Source organism: Opisthocomus hoazin, chromosome 27 (assembly GCF_030867145.1).
Source record: "Opisthocomus hoazin isolate bOpiHoa1 chromosome 27, bOpiHoa1.hap1, whole genome shotgun sequence".
In the NCBI taxonomy this organism is placed as follows: Eukaryota; Metazoa; Chordata; class Aves; order Opisthocomiformes; family Opisthocomidae; genus Opisthocomus; species Opisthocomus hoazin.
In genome coordinates this window covers 675296-687105 of record NC_134440.1, presented here as the reverse complement: position 1 = coordinate 687105, position 11810 = coordinate 675296, and the positions used below count along the sequence as shown (strand labels likewise).

The 11810-nt window shown below is 69.0% G+C and overlaps 3 protein-coding genes across 4 annotated transcripts; 1 reads left to right on the top strand and 2 right to left on the bottom strand.

Moving 5' to 3' along the window:
- Positions 1–400: 400 nt before the first annotated feature.
- C27H19orf25 (chromosome 27 C19orf25 homolog) lies at positions 401–1579 on the bottom strand. The gene is made up of 3 exons (XM_075444173.1): positions 1493–1579; positions 651–822; positions 401–573 (listed from the first exon to the last, which is right to left on the bottom strand). The coding sequence occupies exons 2-3, from the start codon at positions 796–798 to the stop codon at positions 401–403; spliced, it is 321 nt and encodes a 106-aa protein (XP_075300288.1). The 5' UTR covers positions 799–822; positions 1493–1579.
- Positions 1580–1789: 210 nt separating this feature from the next.
- REEP6 (receptor accessory protein 6) lies at positions 1790–6810 on the bottom strand. 2 transcript variants are annotated; one of them, XM_075444051.1, is made up of 6 exons: positions 6648–6810; positions 3446–3539; positions 3038–3176; positions 2599–2767; positions 2292–2359; positions 1790–1917 (listed from the first exon to the last, which is right to left on the bottom strand). In XM_075444051.1, exons 1-6 carry the CDS (start codon positions 6760–6762, stop codon positions 1900–1902), a joined length of 603 nt encoding a protein of 200 aa, XP_075300166.1. In that variant the 5' UTR covers positions 6763–6810; the 3' UTR covers positions 1790–1899. The 2 variants fall into 2 exon arrangements, with proteins under 2 accessions (XP_075300166.1, XP_075300167.1); XM_075444052.1 differs by lacking the exon at positions 2292–2359 and having other exon boundaries at positions 1795–1917.
- A 128-nt stretch (positions 6811–6938) lies between these two features.
- On the top strand, positions 6939–11387 carry PCSK4 (proprotein convertase subtilisin/kexin type 4). Its single transcript, XM_075443932.1, is given in 17 exon segments — positions 6939–7077; positions 7080–7111; positions 7728–7733; positions 8135–8239; positions 8330–8425; positions 8583–8711; positions 9318–9354; positions 9357–9393; positions 9510–9598; positions 10064–10239; positions 10311–10356; positions 10359–10421; positions 10424–10529; positions 10695–10813; positions 10816–10874; positions 10876–10951; positions 10990–11387. Coding segments are annotated over 17 exon segments (1683 nt in total). The 3' UTR covers positions 11358–11387.
- The last annotated feature ends 423 nt before the right edge of the window (positions 11388–11810 follow it).

Below are 11810 nucleotides of genomic sequence, written 5' to 3'. Positions count from 1 at the left end.
GTAGCCCCGAAACCCCTCCTTCGTCAAGCGCTCCGAGATGCAGGAGGCGATGTGGTCGTCCTCGGGGCAGTACCAGATGGAGAAGTCGTAGGCGAAGCCGCGGCGCGAGGGCGCAGACGACATGCCACCCGCCGGCGAGACGGGCGGCGGGGCCCCAGCCTCCCCTCCCGCCCCACGGCAGCGGGTCCCGGTGGTCCCCGGGGACAGGTCCGGCTGCCGAGGCGCCGCAGCCCCGGCCCTCCCGCACGCCAGCGAGGCACCGCCGAGCCGCGGCGATGCCGGATCCTCCCGCAAACCAAACGCAATCAGTTCCACCGCCGATCCGGGCAGGCGAAGCCGCAACCGCGGGGCGTCCGGCGGAGGGGAGCCCCGAGCCCCGACAGCGCCGGAGCCGGCGGCCTCAGAAAGCTTTCTGCCTCATCTCGGCGACGCCGCGCTCCAGCGCAGCACCCGCCTGCCGCAGCTCCTCGCGCCGCGCCCGCAGCCGCTCCCGGCACTCCTGCAGCTGCTGGTTCATCGCCACGTAGCAGCGGCTCTGCCCGTACAGCCGCTCCCGCTCCGCCGCCGCCGGACCTGCAGCCGGCAGCGGGGGGCTCAGCGGGGGCGGCGGGACCCCCCCCCGGCCCTCCCCACCCCCCGCCGGGGCTCACCTGCGGAGGGGTCGCGGTCCCGGCGGGGCTCCGCGGGGAGGAGGAAGACGGGGTCGGCAGGGTGGGTGGCCCGGACGTCGGCCAGGATCTGCTCCGGGCTGGGGGGCTCAGGGCGGGTGGGCAGCACCCGCTTGGCCTTGGAGCTCATCACGGGGCGGCTGCATGCGGGGGGCTGGGGGGGGGCGGTGAGGGGGCTGCGCTGCACCCCCCCCCGTGGCCACCAGACGGACAGACAGACAGACCCCCTGCTACCCTCTGGACAGACAGACCCTCCCCCACTGCCCTACGGACACAAGGACTGACCCCCCCCACTGCCCTCCGGACAGACAGACAGACACCCCCCCCACTGCCCTGTGGATGGACAGACAGACCGACCCCCCTCCCTGTCCCTCCCAAACAGACGGACAGACCCCCTCGCTGCCCCAGGACAGACAGCAGCCCTCTCGTTGCCAGACAGACACCCTCCCCCCTCACTGTTTCCCTCGGACAGACAGACAGACAGGCTTCCCTCCCTCCCTGCCCCAGGACGGACAGACCCCCTCCTTGCCCCCCCGCCCCCGACACACAGACACCCCCCGTCCCTGGGACGGACAGACAGACTGAAAACACCTGCACCCCCCCCAGGACAGACGGACCGACCTCCTCCGTCCCCCCTGCCCCCAGGACAGACAGACAGAGGCCCGTCCCGCCCCTGGGACAGACGGAAAGGCCCCCCCGCACCCCCCAGGACAAACAGACAGAGCCCTCCCTCCCCTCGGGACAGACAGAGCGAGCTACCGCCCCCCCCTCCCCCCAGGACAGACAGACCCCTCCCTCCCCCCAGGACAGACAGACCGACCGACCTCCTCCGCCGCCCGTTACTGCAGACGGACGGACACACAGACAGCCCCACCCCGCGCCACGCTCCTCACTTCCGCCACGCCCCCGGAGGCACGTCATCCCGGCCTGCTCGCCCCGCCCACCCCCCCGAGACCCCGCCCGCTCCGCTAAAGACACGGCCCGCTCCCCTCAGGGCCCCGCCCACGCCCCTCAAGGCCCCGCCCGCTCCCCTCAAGGCCCCGCCCGTCCGCGCTCTTAAAGGAGCCGCGTGGTGTCATGGAGGGAGCAGTGGGGGTTTATTGAGGGTCGCAGCGGTGGGGCCTGGGGTTGGGCCTGGGTCCCGCTCGGCCGGGAACCAGGCCCAGCCCCAGGCCCCCGGTACCGGGGACGGGCCGCTCTCACTTGCTCTTCTCCGCATCCTGCGCCCGGTTCAAGGCTGCTCGGGAGGCTGTGGAGGACGCGGGGACAAGCGTTAGGTCCCATCCCTGGAGCAGCACCCACCCATCCCATCCCACATCCCCCCCCCAAGCTGCAGCAGGGGGTCGGCAGCCGGCTCCTGCCCTCCCCGGGGTGCTGCACCCGGTTGGGGCCTGGAACGGGAGCCGCGAGCTGGCCGGACACGGCTTGCGGGGTCTGGCTACGGAGAAGCAGGAGGGAAAGCGGCTGCTCTACCCACGCCGAGGGAGAACGGGGCGGTTGTGCGTGAGCCACGCACGAGCTGGTTTCGGCCGGTGCCGAGGCGGCCGCGGCCGCGGCGGGGCGGTTGACGCAGAACGGCCCCTTCTCCCTTCGGCGGCAGCGGGGACCGCGGCTCTTACATACAGAGAGGCTGAGCTGCGGTGCCACGTCGGCCGCCAGCCGGGCTCTGCTGCGGACCAGGGTCTGCAGGACTGGACCCCCGGCGCAAGAGAAGAGAGAGAATTACAGAGTGGGGGGATGGGGGGAGCGAGCCCCCCGCTCGGCTCCTGCCGCGGCTGCGAGCGCACGGCCCATGGAGACGGAGAGATGGATGCTTGGTGGTAATTAAAACGAGAGCTGCCCGCGTCCCAGCTCTGCTGGGACGTGCTCCGGGGAAAACCGCCCGCCCCGGACGCGGAGCGGGCCAGCGGGGCCCGGGGGTCTGCGTTACCTTCGTGGGTGATGCTGGAAGCCGCGTCCAGGGCTTTGGTGCTGAGGTCGCCCAGCACGTGGTCCACGGTCCGGTGGTGCCTGAGGAAGCAGGGCCGGATGACGTTCTGGTAGAGCACCTGCGACCCGTTCCAGGACACGGGGGCCATGCACCACACCAGGAACAGGCACTGCCGGAGGAGAGGCGGAAGATGGCAGGGCAGCGGCTGGGCTGCCCCGGTCCCCCCCAGCCTGGCCCCAGGGCACCTTCCCAAGGCTGGAGCTCGCTGGAGGTACCCGGACCTCAGCTGAGTGCAGGGAGCTCCACGATGGAGTGCGGCCTCACCACGGCCACCCACCACCACCCCGCTAACGGGGCAGAGCCCACCCCACTTGGTTCCTCCAAGCTCGGCCACCAGCGAGAGGACTCTGGCACTGGCAGCCCCCAGCGAAGCCGTTACCTTCCCGGCGTAGTAGAAGGGGAACCAGTAGAGGAAGATGTCGGAGAAGAACTCGGCCAGGCTGAAGACGCCGTACACCACCCAGTACGTCAGCCACGTGGTGTCATCCTCCTTGCTGGAGCTCTCGATGGCTTTGATGCTGCGGCAGGAGAGGGGAAGGGCAGTGCTGCCGCAGCCCTGCTGCCAGGGTGGGCACCTCCTCCCCAGGCCCTCCAAACCCCGGAGCAAACCTGCCTCCCGGGCGCTGCTGCCCCACGCCGGGACCACGCCAGGTCCCAGCGCTGTCAGGAAGGTCTCAAGAGCTTCCCGACCACGACTGCCTGTTCGTTTGCCAGGGAGACCCTCGGCCACGGGCAGGGAACGCTCTCCGGGCGCCGCGGGGAGGCTGGGCTGGACGCCGGCACTTACGAGACGTACGCGGGGTAGGCGAAGCCGATGAGGTTGCAGAGCAGCGAGGCGCCGTAGCCGAACACGAGGTACAGCCCCAGGAACGCCGCAGAACCTGCCGGCGGGACAGAAAGGACGGTCACGTACCTGCCGACACCGAGACGGCGCGGAGAGACCCTGGCTCGGTTGGCTGAGCAGAATTCCCATCCCTGGAGTGAGAAGAGGCGCGTGGCGGGACCCTCCGGTTGGGAATGGTTTGGGGCAACGGGCACAAACTGAAGCAGAGGAAGCTGCAGCTGAACCCGAGGAAGAACTTCTTCCCTCTGAGGGTGACAGAGCCCTGGCCCAGGCTGCCCAGGGAGGCTGTGGAGTCTCCTTCTCTGGAGATATTCCAGCCCCTTCTGGCCGCGGTGCTGTGCCCCCTGCTCTGGGTGACCCTGCTTGGGCAGGGGGTTGGGCTGGGTGACCCACAGAGGGCTCTGCCAACCCCTGCCATGCTGGGATTCTGTAATAACGACCACTGCCAATTAACGGCAGTACGACCCTCCGCACGGCAGACCACTGACGCACGGCAGACCACGCAGCGCGGGGCAGGGTCTGTCACGGGGGCAGAGGCACTCCCTCGTCCCCGAGGAGCCACGATCCGTCACCATTCGTCCCCTCCCTGGCCTGGAAGTGAGTTTACCACAGCAAACTCGCAACGCTTTCGACCCCTCGCCAGCCTGGACCCCGGCCAAGGCTCCAGAGCTGCCGGGAGCAGGGACGTTATCACGCACCTACGGTCCAAAGTTAAGGGACCGAGCTTCTCCTCCGCGCGCAGGGCCCGGAGCCGCTCGGCGTTCCGATAACGCCCGTTCAAGGACCAGCCTTGCCCCCAGCGCCTGCGTCTCCTTTCCACTCCCTGCACGCACCCCCGCACCCGCTGTGCTGAGCAGCCACCCTTCGTTACGGGTTCGGCCCCCTGAGAGCCATCAATCCAACCCCACTTCCCTGCTATTAAATTAAATCGTTAAAATTAAACGCAAGACAAGGCTTTGGCCGTTTGTTTGGAGAATTCCCAGCCCCCGGAGGCAGGATCACCGGAGCGGGGGGAGCTGGCGGAGGGGGGAAGCTGCAGCAAGGAGCTGGCTCGCAGGGCAGGAGATGCCGGCACCCAGCAGCTCGCACCCGAGGCGGCCGAAACCCAGACCCCGGCGGGGCAGAGGCCGGGACAGCAGCCTGGGGACACGCAGCGCCGGAGGCCAGCGCGGCCACTGTCGCAGCCCAGCAGCGTCTCGCCTGCCCCACGTCCAGACTCCTCTGCGACATCAGCATCCTGCCCTGCGGTGCGCAGCACGGCCCGGGCTTAGCCTGGCTCTGCCGGGGAATTAGAGGAGAGCCCTCGCTCGGGCTCGCAGGACGGATTATCCCCGCTCTGCTCACGGCAGCGTTTCCGTGCCCTGCTCTGGCCCCCGGCGCACGGCAGCCACAGCTCCGGCTCTTCCCCAGGAGCGGGGCAGGAGCACCCGGCTTCGGGGCAGTCGCGAACCTCCCCTCACGGAAGACGCAGAGGCAGCGCTGGGTTTCATTCCCCCGAGAGCCTCAGCAGGGATTTCACGGGCGAACTTCAGCCCCCGGAGAAATTTATGTAACAGCAAAAAACAAGGAGAAGGCTTCGCCTCCAAAGCGGAGCCGCTGAGCGGGGCATCCGGGGCCATCCCACGGCGCCCGTCCCGGCACGGAGGGCGAGCAGCCGGCGTGACGGCCAGCCCCGTGCCTGGGGAAGGGGACGTTGCCCTCCCCGGTGATGATTTTTACCCAGCCAAAGCCACCGCACAGCTGACCCGGCTGTGCTGCCCAGAGGCCAGGCGAGAGGGGCTCCGAGCGGCAGCCCGTGGGTCGCTACCGGCCCCAGGGACGCAGGGCTGACCCTGCTGCGTTCCAGCACAAATTACGAATTGCTCCAGAGCTGGGGGAGGGAGAATTTGGCTCTCCGTGGTTTAGCACCAGCTTCTCCTTTTGCAGGACGGGGACCGAGGACACGGGACCACCGCTCTGGGGGACGCGCTGCCTCCGCTCTTCCCCTGCCCCCAAGTCCGCCACGTCCGAGCACGACCAAAGCCCCCAGGTCTGTTTTGCTCGGAAGACGCTCGGCTGCCACGAGCCACGTCCAAACACAACCTGCTCGCCGCGGCACGAGCCCGCCCGTGGGCTCCCTTCCCCCTTGGAGCGGGAAAACCAGCCCCGCAGCAGGCAAAGGGCTGGGAAACGGCACCGGGAGGGAGCGGAAGAGCCCGGCAGGCAACCGGGAAACCCCGAGGCCCTCCTGGGGGGTTTTATAGCAAACACCGAGTCGGAGAGCATGGACGGGCGAGTCGTCAACCGGCAGAGTGCGGCACGGGGCGAGGGTCAGAGCAGAGGGGTCCCGTGTGCCGGGCCGCTCCCCGGCGAGGTGCCGGCTGGTTTCTCATTAATGAGCAAACAGGATCTGGTGAACAGCCGGAGCGGGGGCGGGAGGCGAACCCCGCCGGACGGGGGGACAGCCGCTCCCGTCCCCAGCGCCCGCTCTGACCCACCGCGTCTTGGGGGCTCACCCGCTGGGAGCGGGGACCCCCCTCTGCCAGGGCCCAGCTTCTCAGAGGTCTTCAGGGTCCGGTGCAGACCCCTGGCATGCAGACCCTGTGGGTTTTGGGGTGTGCCTCCCCTCGGGTCAGGGTGTGGGGGTTCACATCTGTCGTGGGCGAGGACAGACAGCACTGGTGCCTCCCCGGCCCCCATCCCAGCGTGGCCCCACTGCACCAGCGCACCCAGCAGCCCCCAAACGGGGTACCCTGCCCATCGCCTGCCTGCTCTGCCTGTCCCCTGCCCGTCCTCTGCCTGTCCCCTGCCTGTCCCCTGCCTGCCAGCACCCCCCGCAGAGGCTAGAGGCACGGTGAGGGGCTGCCAGGGCTCCCCGGGAAAGAGGAGGGACCCTTGGAGACCCCCCAAATGGGAAGGGAAAGGGAAAAGGAAAAGGGAAAGGGGAAAAAGGGAAAGGGAAAAAAGGGAAAGGGAAAAGGGAAAAAGGGAAAAGGGAAAAGGAAAAAAGGAAAAAGAGAAAAGGGGAAAAGGAAAAGGGGAAAAGGGGAAAAGGGGAAAAGGGGAAAAGGGGAAAAGGGGAAAAGGGGAAAAGGGGAAAAGGGGAAAAGGGGAAAAGGAAAAGGAAAGGGCCGGGGGTCCCGGGGGTCCTGGGCACCGGTCGCACCTGTGGCCAGGTAGAGCCGCCGGACGCCGGTGCGGGTCTCCAGCCGGCCCAGCAGGTCGCCGAGCGGCCCGGGCCGGTCGAGGAAGCGCTGCAGGCGCTGCGGCACCGTGCCCATGGCTGCGGCGGCCCCGGCCCCGCTCCCGGTACCGAGACCGGCCCCGCTCCCGGCCCCGGCCCCGCCTCTCGCCACCGCCCCCCGCTGCCCCGGGCCAATGCGGCGGCGCGGCCGGGCCGGGCGGGGCGGGGCGACGCTGTCGCCATGGCAACGCGCGCTCAAACCCCGCGGCCTCGATGGCGGCGCGGCCGGGGCCGCTCCCGGTGGCCGTGGTGGCCGTGGCCATGGCCGTGACCGCGGCAGTCACCCCGCCGGGCCCCGCCGAGCCCCGCGTCTACCTGAGCAGCTGGGCCGTGCGGGTGGCGGGGGGGCCGCGGGGGTGGCCCGGCGGCACGGCCTGCTCGGGGCCGCCGGGACGGGAGCCCCGCACCGCCCGGCTGCGTGCCCGCGTCCCGCCCGTGTCCCCTCCGCTCGGCCCCTCTGCTTGTCATCACCGCGTGGCCCATCCCCATTGCGTGTCTCCTCCCCTCCGCTCGGCCCCTCCACTCATCCCCACATGTCCCACCCCCATTGTGTGTCCCCTCCCCTCTGCTTGTCCCCTTCACTCGTCCCCACATGTCCCATCCCCATTGCGTGTCCCATCCCCTCCACTCGTCCCCACATGTCCCATCCCCATTGCGTGTCCCCTCCCCTCCACTCATCCCTTCCACTTGTCCCCACTGAGTCTCCCATCCCCTCCACTCATCCCCACATGTGCCATCCCCATTGCGTGTCCCCTCCCCTCCACTCGTCCCCACCACGTCTCCCACAGCACACCACCAGTTTAATCTTAAATTAGGGCGTTTGATCGTGGGGACAATCTGTTCAGCAAGGCCTGTTGTGGCGGGACAAGGAGTAACGGCTTTAAGCTGAAAGAGCGTGGATTTAGACGGGACGTAAGGGAGAAATTGTTCACGCTGAGGGTGGCGAAACGCTGGACCAGGTGCCCGGAGAGGGGGGGATGCCCGATCCCTGGAAACGTGCAGGGCCAGGTTGGAGCAGGCTCTGAGCAGCCTGATGGAGCTGAGGAAGTCCCTGCTCACCGCAGGGGCTGGGCCAGACGGCCTCCGAAGGCCCCTTCGGCCCCAAGCACGCTGTGACTCCACGACCCCACGCCCCTTCCCCCCCGGTGCTGTTCACCACGGGACGCAGCTGAGAGCGCGGTGCGGTGGGGGTGCGCATGGCGCGTGCCGGGGGGAGCGGGAGAGCCCGGCGGGCGCGCACAGACCCTCCCCGGGAGCCGGCCCTGTCTCCGAGCCACGCTCTCTGCCTCTCCCGCCACGAACGCCTCGCAGCAGACGCGTCCTGCTCGTCTCTGTGGACCACGCAGCGCTGGCACACGCGTCCCCAGCCCGGCTGCTGGCCTGGAAACGGGAGCTCTTGGCTCCTGCAGGTGATGGAGGGAGCGCCTTGTTACCGTTTCAAGCACCGCAGCACCCGGCAGAAGGCCTTGAGCAGGCACTGGGGCTGGAGCCTGCGCCTGGCGAGAGAGCCGAGGGTGCGGAGGAGGCGGCTGCAGGGACCGAGGCCGCCATGCGCTGGGCCGGGCGGGCTCTGCCTGACGCCAGCACCGCTGCTGCCCACCCAGGTCCTCTGGTCCGAGCAGCAGACCGTCAAGAGGTGCACGAAGGCGAGCGTCGGCGTGGTGCCAGCCGATCGCTGGTTCCACAAACAGTGGCACATGGTGAGATTTTGCCGCTCTCGCTTCTAATCCTCAAGCAAATCTCCTCCCCGCTGCGTACGCAGCTCTAATGCCGACAGTGATGAGGCAGCGGGAGAGCCCTTGAAGGTCACCGCAGCCCCGCTGCCTGGGGACTGAGCAAATTGAATCCCTTTTCCAGAACAACGACATCAATCCCGATCTAAATATCCTCGCTGCTTGAGGCAAAGGGTACACCGGGCGGGGGGCCGTGCTGACCGTCCTGGACCGCGGGATCGAGAGGGACCATCCGGACCTGTCTGCCAACCACGTAACTGCGAGGGGCTGCGCAGCGCGGGCGCCGCGACCGGCTCCTTCGGGGTGGGTTGTCTGCAGGGGAGGGTGGGGGCCGCAGCCTTCATCCCGCCCGCGGGACGCTGCGGTGGGAGCTCAGCCTCTCCGGGGCTGGATCAAAAGGTTTGGTGTCTCCCGCAGTGAATTTCCACACCGGGGAAGTGTTGGAACTCGTAGGCGCTCGGGCCCCCGGAACAGGTTAATTACAGCAAGCTGCAAAGCCAGTAAAGCTGGTAAATCCTCACGTGCTCCGAGGGGAAAGAACAGCTCAACCTTGGTTGTTTTCATAACGACGTCGGTCCAGAAGTTTGGAGCTCCCCTCTGCCGACCGCCCGGCCGGGAGGCTCGCCACGCCAGGCTCTGTCGCCGGCCACGAGCCGCGGTGTGATGGAGCGGTACGGCGACGTGTGACGCTATGCTCCTTCAGCAAAGCCCCGTGCCCCGCAGCTCCAGGTGAACCTGGCGCTGATGCGGGGTGCGAAGGGGCCCCCCTGCCCCTCCGCGCTGCCAGGCGCCCGCGCCGAGCCACCACAACCCACACCGAAGGGCGGTTTGCTCACGCCGGTGCCTCTTTCTGCCACAGGACCCCCCGGCAAGTTACGACTTCAAGAGCAACGACCCCATCCCCAGCCCAGGCACACCGCCGGGGACGAGAACCGGTGAGCCTCACCCAGCACCCTGCGCTGGGTGCTTTGTCCCTGGGGGGGGCCTGAGGCTATGCCAGGCCCTGTCACCCCTCACCGAGGACGGCTCCCAGGCTGACCGTGCCCCTCAGGCACGGGACAAGCTGTGCTGGAGAAATGGCGGCTGCAGCCAGCAACCGCCTCTGCGGAGCAGGCGTTGCCTACGACGCCAAAATCGGAGGCGAGCCGCTGCTCCAACGCGCTGCAGGGACGGGGGTCGTGAACCAGCTCGGGCACCCCGGGGAGGGACGCGTGGTCCCAGGCAGGGCTGCTCCGGGGGAGCCGGGGGCTTGCAGGGGGTAGAGGGGGCTGCGGTGTCCCCGGGTGTGTAACGCCCACCACGACACGGGGGTCCATGCAGGCGCGGGCTCCGCCGCGGAAGCGAGTGTGGTAAATGGGGTTAAGAGCTGGCAGAACTTGCCAGGATTAATTGCAAAGGGCTTAACGAGGAGCTTAGGGAGCCAGCACATGGCAGCAGCTGCCCAGACCCGCGGGAGCCTGATCTGCTTAGGGCATCTTCGCGTGAGAGGGGCTCGAGGGAAGCGGGGGGAGCAGCGGGGGCCAGCGCGATGCCCCTCAGCCCTTACGCTGGCGTGGCACGCGTGAGGCTCCGTCCACGCCGCCGCTCCTCGGCCGGGCCCGGCAGGCGTGCGGGTGCTGGACGGTCCCGTCACGGACGTGGTGGAGGCTCAGTCCCTGCGGCCCCAGCATGCCCACGTCCACAGTGCCAGCTGGGGCCCCGAGGACGACGGGAAGGCTGTGGACAGGATGGGCGCGCTGGCAGCGGAGGCTTTCTACAGAGGCATCACCAAAGGAAGCTTTGCACTGGCCTCGGGGACCTCGCCAGCACGAGGACTCCCTGCTCAAGCCTCCCTGCGTCCCCCCCTTTCCAGGGACGCGGTGGCCTCAGCTCCATCTTTGTCTGGGCCTCCAGCAATGGCAGATCAACTACGACAACTGTGACGGGTACGCCACCAGCATCTACACGCTGGTGGTGGGCAGTGTCCTGGCCGGTGGCCCCGGTACGGCGAGAGCTGCTCCGCCATCCTCACCACCACCTACGGCAGCAGGACCACCAGCCAGGAGCAGATCGTGATGCCCCACGGGCACAGGCAGACGCCGCTCCCCCAGCACTGAGCAGGCTCCCCCGAGCCCTCCCTGCCTGGGGAGGGAGAGGAGGCGTCGCTGAAATGTCTGCGTTCGACCCTAAAAAGCACGAGGGGACACGGGGGGAGCGTTGGCTGCAGTCACCCAACGCCAGCCGGTCCTGCCCACAGTGCCAGCAGCGGTGCCGAGACCCCTCTCTGCCCTGCAGGTGACCACCGACCTGCGGCACCGCTGCACCGACGGGCACACGGTGAACGTGGCTGCCACCATCACAGAGCCCTGTCCCTCCTGCCCCAGGTCTGCTGCTCAGCGTCACCCTGCACCTCCACGGCACGGAGGAGGACATGACCCCCCCAGAGCTCCGCAGCCTCTGCCGAGGACGCGTGCCACAGGCGGGACGCGCAGGGAGTGTACGGACGATGCTCTCGTCCCCGCAGCCCGGCCCACGCCACGCTCCCTCCGCAGAGTGCGGCCGCTCCTCGTACGCCTTCCACCGCTCCTGCCTGCCCTGCTGCCCTCCGCGCTACTACGGCCGTACCCGGTGAGCCACCAGCGCAGCCCGCGTCTGTGCCAGCTGCCACCCCTCCTGCTACACGTGCCAGGGCCCCTCGGCCAACAACTGCACCTCCTGTCCCCATGCCCTCCACGAGCTGACCCGCTCCTTCTCCCCTCCGCAGGGATTCCCCCCCAAGGAGGGGCTGCAGAGGGACCCCCTCCCTGTCCTCCTCTGCGGCAGCCTGGTCCTCTCGGCCATGCTCTGTGTCACGTACCGTGTGGCCTTTTGCGTGGTGAGAGGCAGCTCCTGTTGTCCCCAGGCTGGGAGGACAGCGTGACGCCAGCCAGGGCTGCACGGACGCAGGCGGCCGGACCCCAGCCTGGGACAGAGCCGCCCTCGCCCGGCTTCCAAAATAAACCGGTTGTTCTGGACCACACTCTCCAAAGGGTGACGTCCCCTCCCAGCAGCGCCTGGGCTGATCCCACGCCGTGTCCCGCTCTGGGCGTGCGGGGTGGTGGCTTCCCTCCCCGCCTGGCCGGTCCCCCCCACCCCCCAGGGACCTGAGCTGTGCTGGGGGGCCCAGCCCGGCTCGCTGCCGCGAGGGAGCTATTTCCAGAAGGGCCGGGGAGCGTGGCCGGGAGCCCTGTGCCCTTTCCCAGGCGCGGAGGGCCGTGGGGAAGAGGAGCTGTGACTTGTCCCCAGGCAGCTGCACCCCGGCGTCGCAGCCAGCACAGCCCCGGCTGCAGCCCTGCACGGTTTTTGGCGGAGCGGAGGCAGCCGGACTGCGACC